This window comes from Lepus europaeus, chromosome 10 (assembly GCF_033115175.1).
Source record: "Lepus europaeus isolate LE1 chromosome 10, mLepTim1.pri, whole genome shotgun sequence".
Lineage (NCBI taxonomy): Eukaryota > Metazoa > Chordata > Mammalia > Lagomorpha > Leporidae > Lepus > Lepus europaeus.
Genome location: NC_084836.1, coordinates 92,066,898 through 92,085,370, shown reverse-complemented (window position 1 = coordinate 92,085,370; position 18,473 = coordinate 92,066,898). Strand labels below are relative to the sequence as shown.

Here is an 18,473-nt window from a genome sequence, read left to right as displayed (position 1 = left end):
AATCATCATGTTGCTAAAGTAAACGCTGTAAACTTAACTTCTCATAGTTGTAGATGCTGCAGACACATAGCCTAAGGTTCACTGCTTAGATACATACACTAGGGGTCGGCGCTGTGGCACAGTGGGTTAAAAGCCCCAGCCTATAGTGCCAGTATCCAATATGGGTGTCAGTTCTCTCCCCTTCAGATCCAGCTCTCTGCTATGGCCTGGGAAAGCAGTAGAAGATGGCCCAAATCCTTGGGCCCCTGCACCCATGTGGGAGACCTGGAAGAAGCTGCTGGCTCCTGGCTTCAGATCAGTCAGCTCTGGCAGTTGCAGCCATTTGGAGAGTGAACCAACGGAATGGAAGACCTTTCTCTCTCTGGCTCTACCTCTCTCTGTAACTCTTTCAAATAAATAAAATATATAAAATAAATCTTTAAAAAAAAATACATACCCTAAAGACATCTGTTTGGAAATAAATGAGATTCAGAAGTAGGCCCAGAACCAGGCTGGTGAGGATGGAGACGAAAACAGACATTTCAGAGACAACTGTAGGCAGGGGTTTGGGTATACCGTGCGGTGTCAGTGGGTTAGGTACAGTGACTCTGTTTATGGCCATGGAAAGCAGGATCTTCCCTAGAGCAGTTAGTCAGTTAGTCAGTTAGTCAGTTAGTCTGCAGTGTAAGTTCAGAGTTGTTCCTGGCTAGGTAGTTTCCAAACCTGATTCTCTGACCCTCTCAGATTCTGTGAGCTATTCAATGCCCTTCAATAAATACTAAAACAATGTCTGCCACAGAGAATTCTGACCAGTACACACATTAAAAAAAGAAAAAAAAGGTTTGTATATAATTCCGAGATTTTTTAACATCTGAAGACCATGCAAAGTCACTTAAATACATACATGTTCACACATTACCTTTCTAGGTAGAATAGTGAAATATGATGGAGAATGGAGTCAGTTAGGGTTCTTGGTACAGAAGAATTAACAATGAGTAGAGTCATCAGTTTCGGTTGTAGTCTTAGCTTCACTACTAAGTACCTAGTCACTGAGCACTACCTAGTATCTATGTCCACTGTCTTCAATCTAGGCAAGACTGTGACCAAAGAATGGGGCAGTAGTGATACGTATAAGTTCCAATGCTAAATCCAACAAGGCAATGGCTACAGCTTTGGCCTTAGATTCTCAGGTACCTTGAGTCACTATGCAAGAATATCAGCTACTCAGAGGCCACCATGCTGCGAGCAAGCTCAGAACACTTAGAAAGGCCATGTGAGGTGCTCCAGCTGAGGTCCCAGCTGCAAGCCAGTATCAACTGCCAGGCACAGCCCTATAATTTTTCATGCAAATTAATATACTAGCCCAGGACAATAGGCATCAACCAGGACTGTCCCAGACAAAACTGACGTAGGGTCACCCATTTGAACAACTACTCTGAGCTAAGCATGCGGACCAGTCTTTGCCTGTGTGGTTTTTGTTTTCGTTTTTGTTTTTTGTTTTTAACAGGGTGACAGTTGTTAATCCAGCAAATGTCACAAATCTCAGGGCCTGTAAGGATACAACAAGTAACAAAAACACATGAAACGTCTGAATATGAGTAATATAACATGGCAGGGACTCAGCAACTAAAAACTACACATGCAGTCTAAAGGGAACAAATAATCTTGTCCCATATCAGAAAGTAATGTGGCCTCACTATTTCCTGATACTCTGATTTTTTTTTCAAATTTTAAAAATATGAAATGTTCAGGTTCCAGATAATATTTAAGGCAATCTCTATGGATGTGAGAATTTCAATGAAGTCCCCTAGAATACGGGCTAAAATCAATTAACTTAAATACTCTCCTGCCACCCTTAGATGTCTGCTAATAATATTTCTCCAACAGGTTTGCCTTTAGTACAAGTGTGCACTTTGTTACAGGGTAGCCCACTATGTCACAAACCTCTTGTCTCCGAATTCCTAACTGAAGCTGAAAAAAGCTCCTTTTCCATACTTTACATGAAGGAGTTCTAAACTATCGTGTTAATTTACATCAATGTCTGCCCAGGTACAGAAAAACTCATGCAAATCATTAACTCCATGTATTAGTCACCCATTACTGTAATACTGCTATGTAACAAACATCCAAATAACATTAATAACAAGCATTAATATCAAAATCATGGACTCAGAGGTTGATTAATCTAGGTTGGGCTCAGCAGGATAGCTCCGGTTTGGCTAAACTAAGGATTGGATTGGATTCGGATTTTCTGCTCTTGTGGGTTTTGTTTGTTTGTTTGTTTTAAACTTAGGCAGAAAGAGCAGCATCTACCCGGCAGTGGCCTCTCTCACAGTAGATCACAGAGAGCAAGAACCAACCCTGTCTGTATAGGTTCAATTAAGTCATCTCACATTTCATGGCCAAAGCAAGTCACGTAGCAGTCCAAACTCAGAAGGGTCGGGAAGTATATAATCCACTCATAAAAGAAAGGGGGAAAGTGAATACTCACTGAAATTATTCCAACCTTCACATTCCAGATATCTTTTTGTAAAACTGGGTTCTTATCTAAATATTCCCCCAAACAACCTCTCTCCCAGGCCTTGCCGGCTCCTCTTAGAGCTGCCTCACTCTGTAACTTCACCTCAAGTGGATTTGGGTCTGTTGTACACAAAACACATGGTAAGTGGCAACAGATGCTGAAGACTTGGTGCTCTCAGGACAAGTGCTCTAAATTAGGAACAAAGCATTCCATGGGCTACGTCAAAACTTTAAAAATAAGCCTTTGCTCCATGCACTGCTAATGACCTGTTGAAGACTCAAATGCCTCATTTAAGATGCTCAGGAGCAGTGACCATGAGGTTTTTCCATCCCATCTGTGCCCTGCCCCTGATGCTTCTCCGTCCCCTCTGTTGTCGGGATCCTGTTCCCACGCAGCCTGCTTTGAATGAAAAATAATGTTCGGGTCACCTCTGCAGTTGTAATGTGCATAGGTCAACTCTCAGGCACACAAATGGATATTGATCTAATGTAAAAATTCTACAAGTAGATAGTGTTTTTGTATGGTTTCTTAGCTATAAATATTGCTTTATTGACTCAGCTCTCTAGATGCCTTCTAAGGAAAGAGAAGTTATTCATTGTCATAATGCATATTTAAGTGAGCCATAAGATCAGAGCATAGTGGATATCCCATTATACTCTGACCACAAATGCCCTTAAAATAACTTTTGCTGAAGAGAACCACAGAGCAAGGTGAACTGTTACCAATTCATGCCAAACTGAAAAAAAAGCCTCATGTATTATCTAACATTCTGCAATAGACCCAAGATCAAGGGCACATGAAAAAGCCAGAAGCAGATAGGATAGATCCACCCAAGCTCTTGGTTCCTTATTTGCTATTACTTATTTACTTATTACTCAGAGGTAATTGGGCTACCTTATGGCTAATCTTGCTACACAATTCACATTTCAAAGGAAAGAAATTCTTCACCAAAGGAAGAAAGAAAAATAATTTAAATCTTCCAAGAAGACTAAAAGATATATCAAAGGTAGAAGCAAATTTCATTATATAACCTGGCACATCTCTATGCCCTGTCTCTTTTTGAAGGCCTATCTATTCAGCAACTATTTAGCCAAACTGGTTTCTTTCCAATTTTTCTTATGCATTTCTCCCAAAAGGTGTAAGAAAGATCTGAACAGCTACACAAGGAGTACCGCAGAAGGTAGAATGTCTGTGAGTTTGTATCAGTAGAAAGGACACACTTGCTAAGATCAATTTCCACATTTTAAACAGGCATTGGCTTTTACATTGGGCCCAGAGCTCTCTTAATCAAATATTATATTTGAAGCCATGCTCTGTGGTTAAGAAGACAGGACTGAGGCTAAAATCTCTGGTCAAATTGCAGGCTCATCACTTAACTAGCTGTTCAAATTTGGATAAGTTACTTTATTTTAATGAACCTATTTCCTCAACTATAAAACAGGGATTTAAACAAACTCCACTTCAACAGATTATTGTGATGATTAAGTGAAATAATAACCTAAGTGGGTGTTCAATGAGTGGGTACTGATTCTGAACAGTAGTCAAGATTGGCAACGAGTTAGATCACAATTTTTCAATTTTTTTCTCATTTGTATCTTGTATTTAAAACTGTGTTAAGGTTTCCTGACAGTTGTGGACTACATGTATGTGTCCCCAAAATTTACATGTTGAAGCCTTAATCCCCAAGATGAGGGTGTTTGTGGGTAGGGCTTTTGGAGGGTAATTAGCCCATAAGGGTGTATACTTCATGCTAAAATCCATGCTCTTTTAAGAAGAAACAGGAGAGAGATGATATGTGTCTTGGTCAGGTTAGGATACAACAATGTGGTCCTCTAGAGACCAGGAAGAGGGCCCTCACTAAACAACAAATCTGCTGTCACCTTGATCTTAGCCCTTCAGCCTCTAGAACTGTGAGAAATAAAAGTTTGTTGTTTAATTCATGGTAGTTTTGTAATAGCAGCCTGAGCTAAGACACTCTTAAAGGGCCAGTTCACTGAAGTCTATTAGCATGCCATCCAACATCAAATACTTCTTTCTCATACACAAGGAGAACAGATTAATTAAAAAGATTATGGAGGGGGCAGCACTGTGGCATAGTGGGTAAAGCCACCACTTGCAATGCCAGCATAACATACAGGTGCCAGTTCAAGCCCAGGCTGCTCCACTTCCAATCCAGCTCTCTGCTATGGCCTGGGAAAGCAGTAGAAGATGGCCCAAGTGCTTGGGCCCCTGCACCCAAGTGGGAGACCCTGAAGAAGTTCCTGACTCCCAGCTTCAGATCAGCACAGCTCCAGCCGTTGCAGGCATCTAGGGAGTGAACCAGCAGATGGAAGACCTCTCTCTCTGCCTCTGCCTCGCTGTAACTCTGCCTTTCAAATAAATAAATAAAGCTTAAAAAAAAAAAAGATAATAGAAGATGAGTTCAAATCCCTTAGAACATCTTCTCTCAGGAAGGAGTGACAAATCTCAAGGAATCAGCTTCTCGCTCTCTGGGACATATCCCCCACCATTGGTTCTTTCTGTAGGCTTACCACATTGGTAACTTTTTAAGAAGATTTTATTTTATTTGAGAGGTATAGTTACAGACAGAGAGAGGTCTTCCATCCACTGGTTCACTCCCCAAAATGGCTGCAATAGCCGGAGCTGGGCCGATCTGAAGCCAGGAGCTAGGAGCTTCTTCCAGCTCTCCCAAGTGGGTCCAAGGGCCTAAGCACTTGGGCCATCTTTAACTGCCTTCCCAGGCCATAGCAGAGAGCTGAATCAGAAGAGCAGCCAGGACTAGAACCGGCACCTAAATGGGATGCTAGTGCTGCAGGCAGAGGCTTAGCCCACTACACTACAGTGCTGGTCCCCATTGATAACTTCCATAGACTGAATGGAACTCCAATTTGTCTTTGCCACTTTCATTGACTATCTAAGCAGTGTTTGAAATGTCTGGCCCCCTGAGAGCATTCATCAAGTTATCTAGAGTATGGATCTGGTTGTCAGTTATCCAGGGAGCATATCTTCTGAACCGAGGGAATTTAGGACTGCTGGATAGCCTTTCATAGTTTCTGGCGCACACGGAGGGAGAAATGGAGGGTGAAATTAAGCACTGAGTCAGGACACCAGGATACAGCTCAGCAGAAGTGATGTCTTCTTTTGTAAGTCAATTGCCTAGAAGAAACGCTTTTTTTTTCTTGTTTTTGTAATTCTCATAAAGATTCTGTATGTGCTGGTAGCCATCCTGGGGAGTTTGATAAAGCTTGCTGTTTGTCCTCCTCCTCCTCTTGCTGTTGATGTGAAAAAATTACAGAGAATTTCAAGTCATCAGAACTCCTCAGAGGAAAGATCGTGTTATGTGGACAAAAATCTACCACTGTTCTTAAGACAGTCCACAGAAATGATTGTCAATACAGGAAAAAAAATCCTAACTGGTCTACAGTCCAAACTTTCTTGAATAAAGGTTTCAGAAAAAGCGAAAGACCTACACAGTATTTAAAACAACAAAAGTTAACCTGCATGGGAGATTTGACCTGGCAGTTTGTCAACAATCAGTAGCTTCATTTCATACACGTAGCTATTTAGCAAAATCAGAATTCTGACTTCTTCCCAAATTTAGACATTCTCCTCTATCAAGACATCTTCCCTCTGTCAGAATCATATGCTTCTCAGGACAAGAATTCTAACTGATTTTGCACCTGCATTGTTGACAGTTTCAAAGTGCTCGTAGGCAGAAATGTCTCCTCAGGCCAGATAATGAGATAGGACCATTACTTCAATATGAAAACAGAACTTCGGCAAAAATATCTGTTATCAAAGTTGCCACATTGCTTGGAAATTTATTTCTGTTTCTTGCAATGGAAACATCTCCCATACCAGGGTTGGGACGTTGTCTTGTTTCTCTTCCAAAACCCGAGATATAACACTCAATAAGTGGTTGTTGATTTGATGAATGAATGAACACAATCTATGCTATTACCTTACCGTTTTTTTTCATTTCAAATCTCAGTGTGAGATTTGTTCTTCAGTAATTTAGTAGGAAAGTTTTCTTTGATGTTGTGATTCTCATAATAATATACAATATATTCTATATGCTAAATAACATTTTATACTGTCTATAATTATTATAATAATATTGTATTACTGAATAAGATAGTAAGAAAGATCATATTCTCATTGATGAAAAATTCTTTACAGATACGCATATGTATGTATGTTTTATGTATATCAAATTGTATATATACATATATAAATATAAAACACACACAGAGACTTTGTTACTTTACCTGCATCCATAACAAATGAATAGCCACTGTTAGCAACTGGGAAGTAAACAGTATTTGTCATAGCTTCCAATTGATGAGTAAGATATTCCAAGTATCATCTTTCCCATATAGCAAATATAATATGGAAAATGCACATATTTTTGTACCATAAAGATGGTTTATTCCTTTCTTCTCCATGGACATCCTTATGGGTGTGTCAGCTGGGCTTGTTATAAATGTAGAATATTATCCCTACCCTAGACCTATAGAATCAGAATCTGTATTTTTAACAACATTCTGGGCTAGAAGACCATGGCTAAACCAAAGTTGATAGACACTGATGATGTTCAACTTCCAGCTTCTATGTCCTTCTCCTTCAAAAGGACATGAGAGACCAACCATTCCTAAACTCATTCCATTCTCTGAGCACTGTTGATAGGGGCAAAGTAAACTTCGCAGAAAGAATGGATTTCAAAAACAGTGATTCTTCAGGAGCTTATGAAATTATTTCCTCCTGTGTTTTGTTCTCTGTGCCTTGTCAGCTCAGATTCTATTTCTTAGAACAAAGTGACTATTAAACTTGCAGAGTGCTATGAACATTTAGTTTTTAGTGTTTTCTTAGGATGATGATGATAATGGTAATGACAGTGAAGGTAATGAAATACCCATAGAGTCTCAAATGCCTCCTCCAAGTCGTTCTAACCAGTTCGCTCAGAATTCCAAGTAAATGGTGATTCTTAAACCAGTGTCTGCAGAGCTCTATGTCCTGAGATAATGCAAGGGATGATGAGGGAGAAAGGTAAAGGCAGCTGAAAGTCTTCTGGTCCACAGTGACTGACATTCAGATAAAGAGGGTGTGCAACCCAAACCTGAAAAATGTTTGTTTTGATCTGCTTTCATATAGTAGTAAAGACTGACAAAGCTTTATTTAAAAACATAAATGTTCTTTGAATATGAGATCATTACTTTGGTTCCACAATTAGAAATTGTGGAATACTCAGTATTAAGGTTTTTTCTGGGAAAGAGACACATTTAAGAGAGTAATAAATTATACTTGCATTTTGGCTTGAAGCATATTTTTCAGTACACAAGAGGTTAATATAATTTGCTTGTATATTTCAGACTCAAAATTTAGGCTTTAGCAATATTGTGAGATGTTGTGACATGGGAAATACCAATAGTGATAATAACTTTAAAGTTCTAAAAGTCCTGAATTCTCTGGAGAAACTTGGAACACAAAACCAAGAATGACCTAGAAATATATCTTTGTGTGAGTTAATTCTGGGTAGGGTGATTTAATAATAATGATAATAAATTCCTCAATGTCTTAAATTATTTTTTCTGGAGTCAAAGGACCGTGCTAGGATACTCCTTAGTGACTTGTAGGATTACAGTAATTCTATACTTTTTCTATGAAGTACAAAGCAATTTCACTTTAGAATTACAACCCTGGAAAGTTAAATTGTATTGACAACAAAACCGAATGTCCACTGTTTCCAATGTCTAATCGTTTGCTTTCACTGAGGTCATGATCTTTTCCATTCTTAGAGACACACTGAAATGAGAACAAGAATTATATCCACTTTTGAATTGTTCCTAGGATACATGTGAGGCGGATTATATTTTCCAAAGGTGGCCAGCAAATTCCATTCCATATCCTCTTCTCTCAGTGTGATGGTGACCCAATCCTCATCAGGCAAGGCAGCTATATTCTTTTCCCTTGAACCTGAACAGACATTTTGTGGCTGTCTTGACCAATAGAGTCTGGAAGAAGTGACGCTATGATATTTTCAAGACAAGGTCATAAAAAGGCCTTCACTGCTGCCTAAGATTTTTAGGATATCTGCTACTGGAAACCACCTGCCATGTTGTGAGGAAGTACAAGCCATATGGGAAAGCCATTGAGCTCCTAACCAACAACAAGTTTCAACCACCAGATGCTTCTCTTTGTTGAGAATCCTTCGGTTGACTCTACCTTCAGCCACAATCTGATTGCAGCATATAAGGGAGGAAAAATAATATTTCCTTCTATCCATCTTAGTGGCTTAGTCCTCTGTAACAAAATATAGATCAATAACAGCAAACACTTAATTTTTTTAAATATAAATTTTACATGATAAAGGAGCCTTCATGCAGTTCAGAAGTGGTTAAACTGGAATGTTTTTGTAGTAGCCTTGATGAAGAATGAAAAGTCATGGAGAAATATGATAGGGCCAGGAGGAGAGGCTAAGCTAACTATTATAAAATGGGGGAAACTTAGTAAGGTCTCTTTGTTCAGAGCCTCATGTGTTTAAGAGATAAGGGTGATCTTTCTTCTGGGTTACAGAGGGTACTTCTCATATGAGGGTCTTATGACTTGCTTCAGGGGACAAAGGCAGGGAAAGATCATAAAGATCTTGCTGCATATGCTTTTTATCAAATTCTCTCTGCTCTAGACAATCTACCACAGTGCCACAACTTGGAATAGCATGTACTAACCACCATCAAGCACCATGAGACAGCCTGCAATACTGAATCCAGTCAACCCTCAGAAGCATGGAAAACAGTCAGAAAATGCTCATGATTATTTTCTGCCACTAATTGTGGAGTAATTGGTGATACAGCAACAGATAAAATATCCAATACCTTTTGTTAACTATAGCAGAAGATCCTGGGTTAATGAGTAATCAACTAAATTTTCTGCCTTGAATAATGAGCTCATCAAAAGAAGTGAACACTATTGATTCAGGCAGTATTATAACAGCTAGCATTTCCTAATTGGGCTATTCTACTTAGTTTGTAAACTGAACACATCATTCTACCCTCAAAACTGGCTCCCATTTCCAACTTTCTTATTGCTCTTAAAGACTCCAATTTTCAATCAACTTTGGAATGATCTCTGACTAATTTCTACATTTTCACCATAACTATTCAGTTATCAAGATCCTTTGATACTTCATATTTTTCATATTTTCAATGTCTTCTAAATTCCCTCATGCCAAGATTTCTCTGGTAACTTTACCTTCCTGCTTTCATATCTCCAGTCCTACAGTCTACCACAAGAATAGCTATTTTATTTTATTTTATTTTATTTTATTTGAAAGGTAGAGTAACAGAGAGAAAGAGGGAGAGATAAAGAGAGAGAGGTCTTCCATCCACTGTTTCACTCCCCAAATGGCCGTAACGTTTGGGGCTGAGCCAGGCCAAAGACAGGAGCTTCCTCCAGGTCTCCCACATGAGTGCGGGTCCCCAAGGACTTGGGCCATCCTCCATTGCTTTCCCAGGCACCTTAGCAGCCAACTGGATCTGGGGTGCAGCAGTCAGGACTAGAACCGGCACCCATATGGGAGCTCGCCATTGCCCACGGCAGCTTAATCTGTTATGCCACAATGCCGGCCCTAAGAACAGCCATTTTAAAGATTACATTAATCAGGTGGGACTTTAACCTATATTAAGATTCCTGCATCCCTGGGTTCCATTCCCAACTCTGCTCCTGTTTCCAGTTTCCTCCCAATGCAGACTCTGGAGGTGCAGTGGTGATGGCTCAAGTAACTGGCTTCCAACCACTCATTTGCAAAACCTGGATTGAGTTTCCTAACTCCTGGCTTTGCCTTCAGCTCAGTCCTGGTTGTTGTAGTTATTTAGGGAATGAATACATGCACATGAGTGCTCTGTCTCTCTCAAATAATTAAGTAAAATTTTTAAAAAATAAAAATTATATTCACCTCACTATAAAACTCAAAAATCTCTCCTCCTCTGACCAAAATATAACAATATTTAAGCTAGATATTCAGGGGCTGGTGCTGTGGCTTAGTGGGTAAAACCCCTGCCTGCAGTGCTGGCATCCCATATGGGCACCGGTTTGAGACCCAGCTGCTCCACTTCCGATGCAGCTCTCTGCTATGGCCTGGGAAAGCAGTAGAAGATGGCCCAAGTGCTTGGGCCCCTGCACCCAAGTGGGAGTCCCGGAAGAAGCTCCTGGCTCCAGGCTTCAGATCAGCACAGCTCCGGCCATTGCAGCCATCTGAAGAGTAAAAGAGTGGATGGAAGACTAGTCTCTCTCTCTCTCTCTCTCTCTCTCTCTCTCTCTCTCTCTCTCTGCCCCAACCTTTCTGTAACTATGCCTTTCAAATAAAATAAATAAATCTTTAAAAAACTAAATAAATAAACCAGATATTCAACCTAATATCCTAATAGTGTCCAGTCAATTATTATAAATGAGTAAACTAGGGCAAGTATAAAATAATAGGGAGTGGTGGGAATTATAGAAAATTATTTTAGGCAGTTTTTATAAAAGAAGTAGATCCATCCAATATTTCCACATCCTATGAATTTTTTTAAGGGAAGATGTTGAGATTTCTATGAGAAATGGCCAGTTTTTGATGTGGGCATCTAATGTGGTTCATTTTTATTGTGTAATAAACCATGCCCAAATTTAGCAGCTTAAAGCAACAATCTTTTACTTGGTTGGTGACTCTGCAAAAAATAAATTTGAGCTAAACTCAACTGGATATTTTTCTGATCTTAGCAAGGCTCCATTCTGGATGTGTGGTCTACTGCCAGATTGGATGGGGAGGAGGGATAGGGCAGGTGACCTTGGAAAGTATCCAGCACAAAGGCTCATCTTCACTCCATGTGTCTCTTGTCCCCCAGCAGGCTAGCCTGGGCTTTTTCATACAGAAGAGTCAGGATTCCAAAAATAAGTGGGTACATGTAAGGCCTTTTGAAGCCTATGCTTATAACTAGCATACTGTCACTTCCTCTGCATTCCATTGTGCAAAGCAAATCAGGAGGCCAATCCTGATTCACAGGAGGAAATTGACATCTATTGATGAGAGGAGACAGAAAGTTACCTTGTAGAGCAAACAGATATAGCATAGAGAAAAAGGTTACGGCCATTTCTGCATTCTGCCAAAGCAATTTTTTTTTTTAAATTTTAAAATGCTCATGCTAAAGAATAGGGGTGAAAATTATATATCTCCGTCTAGTCACCTGTGCTTCCCTCTCCTGCCCTCAGTCTTAGAACCACGCTTTTCTCCTATTCCCCCTGTTTCTCTGCTACTAAACCACTGACTCCATGCATAGCTCCAAGCAGGTCCTTTATTTGTTCCCATATCTGTTCTGCTTATTTTAATAATTGAAGATATACCTTTTGCTTTTCCATCAGAAATGACTTTTTTGGGCTCCAGTACTGTGGCACAGTAAGCCTCTGCTGGCATCCCATAAAGGTGCCAGTTCGTGTCTTGTCTGTTCATCTTTTGATCCAGCTCTCTGCTAATGGTCTGGGAAAGCAGTAGAAGATGCCCCAAGTTCTTGGGCCCCTGAACCCATATGGAAGACCTGGAAGAAGCTCCTGCCTCCTGGCTTTGGATCAGCCCAGTTCCAGCTGTTGTGGCCATTTGGGGAGTGAAGCCATGGATGGAAGACCTTTCTCTCTGTCTCTCCCTCTCTCTATCTGTAACTCTGCCTCTCAAATAAATAAATAAAATGTTTTTTAAAAAATATAAAGCAATTACTTTCTTAACTTTTTTCTGTATCTCACGATGTCATTTCCTCAGAGGCTTCTTCATATCTCTATTTTCCCACGAAGTGTTTGTTGAGTGCATCCTACTTAATCTCACAACACACATCACATTAGCACACTTGCTTTTTCCATTTTTCTTTGTTTAGACTTCAACTGATCTTATTTCACATTGTTCTTTAACATTTACATTTATGAAACAGTTTGTTTTCTGGGCTAGAGAAATATCATGCAGTTTCTTTCTGTAGTAATCACAAATTGGGATGTGCATTATCAATCGGCTACTGATGCATAACAAAAATCGTAAGTAAACTGCCGGTGCTGTGGCTCATTTGGCTAATCCTCCGCCTGTGGCACCGGCACACCAGGTTCTAGTCCCGGTTGGGGTGCTGGTTCTGTCCCAGTTGCTCCTCTTCCTGTCCAGCTCTCTGCTATGGCCTGGGAAGGCAGGTGAGGATGGTCCAAGTGCTTGGGCCCTGCACCCGCATGGGAGACCAGGAGGAAGCACCTGTCTCCTGGCCATTTGAGGGGTGAACCAATGGAAGGAAGACTTGTCTCTCTGTCTCTCTTACTGTCTAACTCTGCCTGTCAAAAAAAAAAAAAAGGAAGTAACCTAACAATAACCATATATTTAGCTCTTGGTTCTGTGGGTTGGCAATTTAGGTTACATTTAATTGGATCATTCTTTTGTCTCTGCCAGTCTCCTTTACATGAGTCGGTTTTACTGATCTTCCTATACTCTCTTCATGTCTGAGGTCTCACCTGGGACAAACGAATAGATCTGACTATGCCTTACCAGATATCTCCTTCTGCAGGTTATTCTGGGCTTGCTCATGTGGCAACTGGGAAGATTGGTAATAGAATAAGTGAGAGTCTAGGTTCAGAAATGATTTGTGGTTCCTTTTTTTGAAATAAATTGATTAAATGTGGTCATAATCCCAATCCAAATTCAAAGAATGAGGATATGTATAGGCGCTGGTTCAAGACCCGGCTGTTCCACTTACAATCCAGCTCTCTGCTATGGCCTGGGAAAGCAGTGGAAGATGGCCCAAGTCCTTGGACCCCTGCACCCACATGGGGGACCCGGAGGAAGCTCCTGGCTCCTGGTTTCGGATAGGTGCAGCTCCAGCCATTGCGGCCAATTGGGGAGTGAACTATCGGATGGAAGACCTCTCTCTCTCTCTCTCTCTCTACTTCTCTACCTCTCTTCTCTGTGTAACTCTGACTTTCAAATAAATAAATAAATATTTAAAAAAACACACACAAAGAATGAGGATATGGACCATATTTCTTAAGGGGAGGAGCTACAATGTCACATTTCAAAGGGTTTGGATATAGCCATTTTACAAATAATTTACCAAATAATGCTCATCTGGCCTCTAAGAATTCTTTGAGGAACTATATATTTTTCAATCTATCTTACTTTGTGGAATTGCTCCTTCCTTGGTTTGAGCTAATCATTAGAATAGGATTTGAATCTTCTTTTTTTTCTTTTTTTTTAAAGATTTTTTTTTTTTTTTGTGGTCAAAACTTTTATTTTTAGAGGTATCTTCTTTGGAATTAAAAATGAGTATATTCATTTAAAAATTGTCTTATAATACACATCTTAAAAATCTGTAAAATATTATTGTCTTTTTTTAGAACTACTGTTTTTTAGAAAATTTATTTATTCATTTGAAAGGCAGAGTTGCAGAGGCAGAGAGAGGAGGAGAGAGAGTCTTCACTTGCCGGTTCACTTCCCAAATGGCCGCAACGGCCAGAGCTGTGCTGATCCAAAGCCAGGAGCTTGGAGCTTTTCAGTCTCCCATGCAGGTGCAGGGGCCCAAGGACTTGCCATCTTTCACTGCTTTCCCAGGCCACAACAGAGAGCTGGATCAGAAGTGGAGCAGCTGACTCAAACTGGTGCCCATATGGGATGCTGGCACTGCAGGCCATGGCTTTACCCGCTACACCACAGCGCTGGTCCCAATGTTACCGATTTTTAAAATATATTTTCACAAAATAATTTTAAGAAACCATGAAAGGTGAAGAAGTTGAATTATTATTTCAGAGTCTCCAGTGCTTTTGGTCCAGGCCAGGCCAGTCCAGCCAAGTAGGCAAAAAGGTTTGGGATGCTGGCACTTCAGGCCAGGGTGTTAACGCACTGCACCACAGCGCCTGCCCCTGGATCTTCTTATGTAATACTTCCCTGGACAAAAGAGTTGGATCAAGGTTGGGGGCCCTGCCCCAGATATGTCAGTCCTACTACTTCATCTCATCTTTGCTTCTACTTCTGCCAACAATGACCTCCAAGACTCCAGAGGTTGGCACACAACTCAGGCTATGCTAATAAGAATACTTCTCCAGGCCAGCACCGTGGCTCACTAGGCTAATCCTCCACCTGCGGTGCCGGCACACGGGGTTCTAGTCCTGGTCAGGGCGCCGGATTCTGTCCTGGTCTCTCCTCTTCCAGTCCAGCTCTCTGCTGTGGCCTGGGAGGGCAGTGGAGGATGGCCCAAGTGCTTGGGCCCTGCACCCGCATGGGAGACCAGGAGGAAGCACCTGGCTCCTGGCTTCGGATCAGTGCGGTGCACCGGCCGCAGCGGCCATTGGGGGGGTGAACCAACGGAAAAAGAAGACCTTTCTCTCTCTCTCTCTCTCTCTCTCTCTCTCTCTCTCTCTCTCTCTTTCACTGTCCACTCTGCCTGTCAAAAATAAATAAATAAATAAATAAATAAAAACAGAATATTTCTCCAGAGTTTTCATCTTCAGAACAGTTGATAAAGAAGTAATTTTCTTCTTCCTTGTTCTTACAATAGGAGCTATTACCTGTGTCCAGCCATATGAAAAAGCCCAAGTAATAATACTAAAACTCTGAGAAGAGTAAATGAAAATCCAAGACAGTTCTGATAGTGCTCAGGTCCCCACCTCATGGCTTAATTATATAGAGAATAAATGTATCTGTGTTTCCTTGTATCTGTTCAAACTGAATCTCCCTCACTTGCAAAGAAGACTTCTGACAAATGCATTAGGAACATCCTCAAGAATCCAGCACAGCTCTAGTTCTACAACAGGTTACTTAACAAATACATGTTAAATTAAATAGAAATCAACGCCATGTGATTTTACACAACCCAAAAGAATGACTAAATATACAAAAGGAAGACAAGGCCAAATTTGTCCACAAGGTACAGCCACTGGGACTCCCCTACAATGCTAGTGATAATGAAAATGAGCACTGCCATTGTCAAGCATCTGGTAGAATTCAGTAAAACTGAATATACACCAATGTCCTAGGTCCTAGTGGTTCCAACTGTAGGTATATGCACAACAGAAATGTATGTTCAACAAAAGATGTTGTATATGTATGTATATGGTGTATACGTATGGATAATGAACAATTTCATGTCAATCCAGTGTGATGGATAAATAGTCATGTATTCATATCACTAAATATTATACGGTTGTCCTCTGTATCCCTGAGTTCAACCAACCAGGGTTGGAAAATCTTTTTTAAAATAAATAATTTTATTTATTTATTTGAGAGGTAGATACAGAGAGGGAGAGACAGGATAAGTGTTCCATCCACTGGTTCACTTCCCAGATGGCTGCAACAGCTGGAGCTGAGCCAATCCAAAGCCAGGAGCCTGGAGTTTCTTCCAGGTCTCCCACGTGGAAGCAGGAGCCCCAGAATTTGGGCCGTCTTCTACTGCTTTCCCAGGCCATCGCAGGGAGCTGGATCAGAAGAGGAACAGCCAGGACATAAACAGGCACCCAGAAAATTGTTTTAAAAAATTGTATCTGTACTGAATATGTACAGACTTTTTTTCTTTTCATTAGTCCCTAAACAATATGGTATAGTAACTGTTTACTCTGAATTTACATTGTTTTAAGTATTGAAATTAGTTTAGTGATGATTTAAAATACACAGGAGTCAGGGAAGAAGGAGGCTTTAGCTTGGCAGTTAAATCACCATGTAGGACACCCATACCCCACATCAGAACGCCTGGTCTCCATTCCTGATCTAGTTCCTGATTCCAGCTTCCTGCTAATATGGACCCTGGGAAGCAATGATGATGACCCAGGTGAGTGGGTTCCTGCCACCCACACAGGGTACCTAGATTGAGTAACAGGCTCCGAGGTTTGGATGCGAGGAGTTAAGTGTATCTGGGGAGTGAACATGCTAATGGGAGCGCTCTCTCCCTCTCTCTCTCTCTCTCTCTGACTTTCCCTCCTCCTTATTACTATATCTATCCCTCAGATAAATAATTCTTTTACAAGTTAAGGTATACAGGAGAGTGTGTAGGTTACATACAAAAACTAGTGCATTTCATTTAAGGGACTTCCACATCTGAGAAATTTGGTATTTGTAGGGGTTCTATAATTATTAGCAAGGGACAACTTCTACAGCAATCCAAATGAATGAAGTCAGCTAATGTAGGCAAACAGGTGGCTCTCTCAAACAAAATATTGAACAAAAAAAATCAAATACAAAAAAATTACAGACTGTTTGATTCTATTTATAAAGATTCACAGGAGAAACTAACTTTTGCTGCTGGAAATCTGCATAGTCATTATTCTTGTGGGGGTGTTGTTACTGGGAGGAATATGGGGGGCCTTCTGTATTGGCTCCATAGACATGTAAGCTTCTGATTTGTGCATTTTTACCTAGGTGTGTTGAACATCCATTACAAGTTACTTTAAGAACAGAGAAGAAGAAATGGTTTTGTGGTTCTATGGTCAGTTGTATGGTGGCCAAATCCTTCCTCTCCAAATGGATGCTGTGCCCAAGATTTCCTTTTTCTCTAGTAAAGGGGAGAGGAGTTGAGAACTGTAAGAAGCACAGTTGTCCCCATAAAGGAGCAAAGTCATCAAGAGAAAACACTTCTGTGACAAGGGAAAAACATGTTCCCCGACTTTCCCCATCTGTCACACCATATGCAGTAGCATTCACTAACACCCAATTTACTTATGCAGTTGAGGACATTCCTACCATGTAGGAGGAAAACTTGCCCCAATTAGCTCTTAAGATTAACTTTTTTTGTATCTTGATGCTCTGTGGGTGAAGTCATTATCATTTCAGGCAGCCTCCACTGAACAGAATTAGATTCTAGACTTGGCAAAACCAGAAACTCCACACCTAAAATCTTAAAGTCTAATAATCTCATCATAATTCACAATCTTTCAACTTTCATTTCTTTCCCCCAATTTTTCCACATTTGTGCTTCATTTGCATCTTGACATCCAAGTCATTCTACTTTTAGGCATTCGATGTTCTAAAGCCTCTTCTTACTGGGGTAAGGTCCCTAACTCCACCTTAGAGATCAATTGACTCCAATTAATCTACTCACTAGCTTTAATTGCTTTGTTTCTTCGATCTTTAATCACATTTTACCAGAAAAAAAAAAAAACTAATCCCTACCATTCCAATTGTTTTAAACTCTATATTAGTGTGTGTTTTAAGCTTTATATTCTAGCTCTTTTGAGAGCCAATGGGTAAAAATTACTCCAAATTCATGCTGTCCAACAATGACAGGCTTTCTTCCTAGCCCAGTAATTCTCTTTCAAGTCCACAGTTAGTTCTTCCTTCAATACTTCAAATTTCTACCCATTCACTCATGTAAGAAACCTCTCATGTTTCCATGAGAAAACCCATCTGGTGAGATAGACCTCCTGCAGGGCTGGCTTTGTGGGTGTAAAACCTGAGCACTTACACAAGATTCCAGCCTTTAGAAGAGCTCTGCAGCTGGCTTAATTCTCTGCTGTCTCTTTCCTGAAATTCTTTGCACTTTGCCCTGGGCCCCACAAATCAAGCAGCTGGTCCTGCCCCGTCCCGGTAGACTTCATGTCATTTATACTCCCCTCACTTCCCTGTCCTTTAAGACAAAAAGGTTTCACTTTCTATTCAAGGTTAATTCTTTTTTTTCTCTCGAGTTTTTTTTTTTCAAATTGAAATATAAGTCATATATTGAAAACTTCACCTGTTTCAATTACACCATTCACTGATTTTTAAATATATTCACAAGGTTACAAAATCAGCACCACTATCTATTTACAAAAACAAGACACAAGTTCTGTCCCATCAGCAGTCACTCCATATACTCTCCTCCCATCAGCCGCTGGCAAACACTAATTTACTTTGTGTCTCTATGGATTTGCCTATTTTGTGTCTCTATGGATTTGCCTATTGTAAACGTTACATAAAATAGAATCATACAATATATGTGGCTTTTTGAACCTGGCTTCC

General features: G+C 40.4%; 1 protein-coding gene across 1 annotated transcript in view; it reads left to right on the top strand.

Annotated features, from left to right (window-relative positions):
- The window catches only part of PLCB1 (phospholipase C beta 1), an 848,015-nt gene extending 835,950 nt beyond the window's left edge, over positions 1–12,065 (top strand). Inside the window, exon 32 of the mRNA XM_062203876.1 lies at positions 11,994–12,065. Coding sequence (XP_062059860.1) covers positions 11,994–12,023 — 30 coding nt within the window. The 3' untranslated portion in view covers positions 12,024–12,065. The remainder of the gene's footprint in view (positions 1–11,993) is intronic.
- The last annotated feature ends 6,408 nt before the right edge of the window (positions 12,066–18,473 follow it).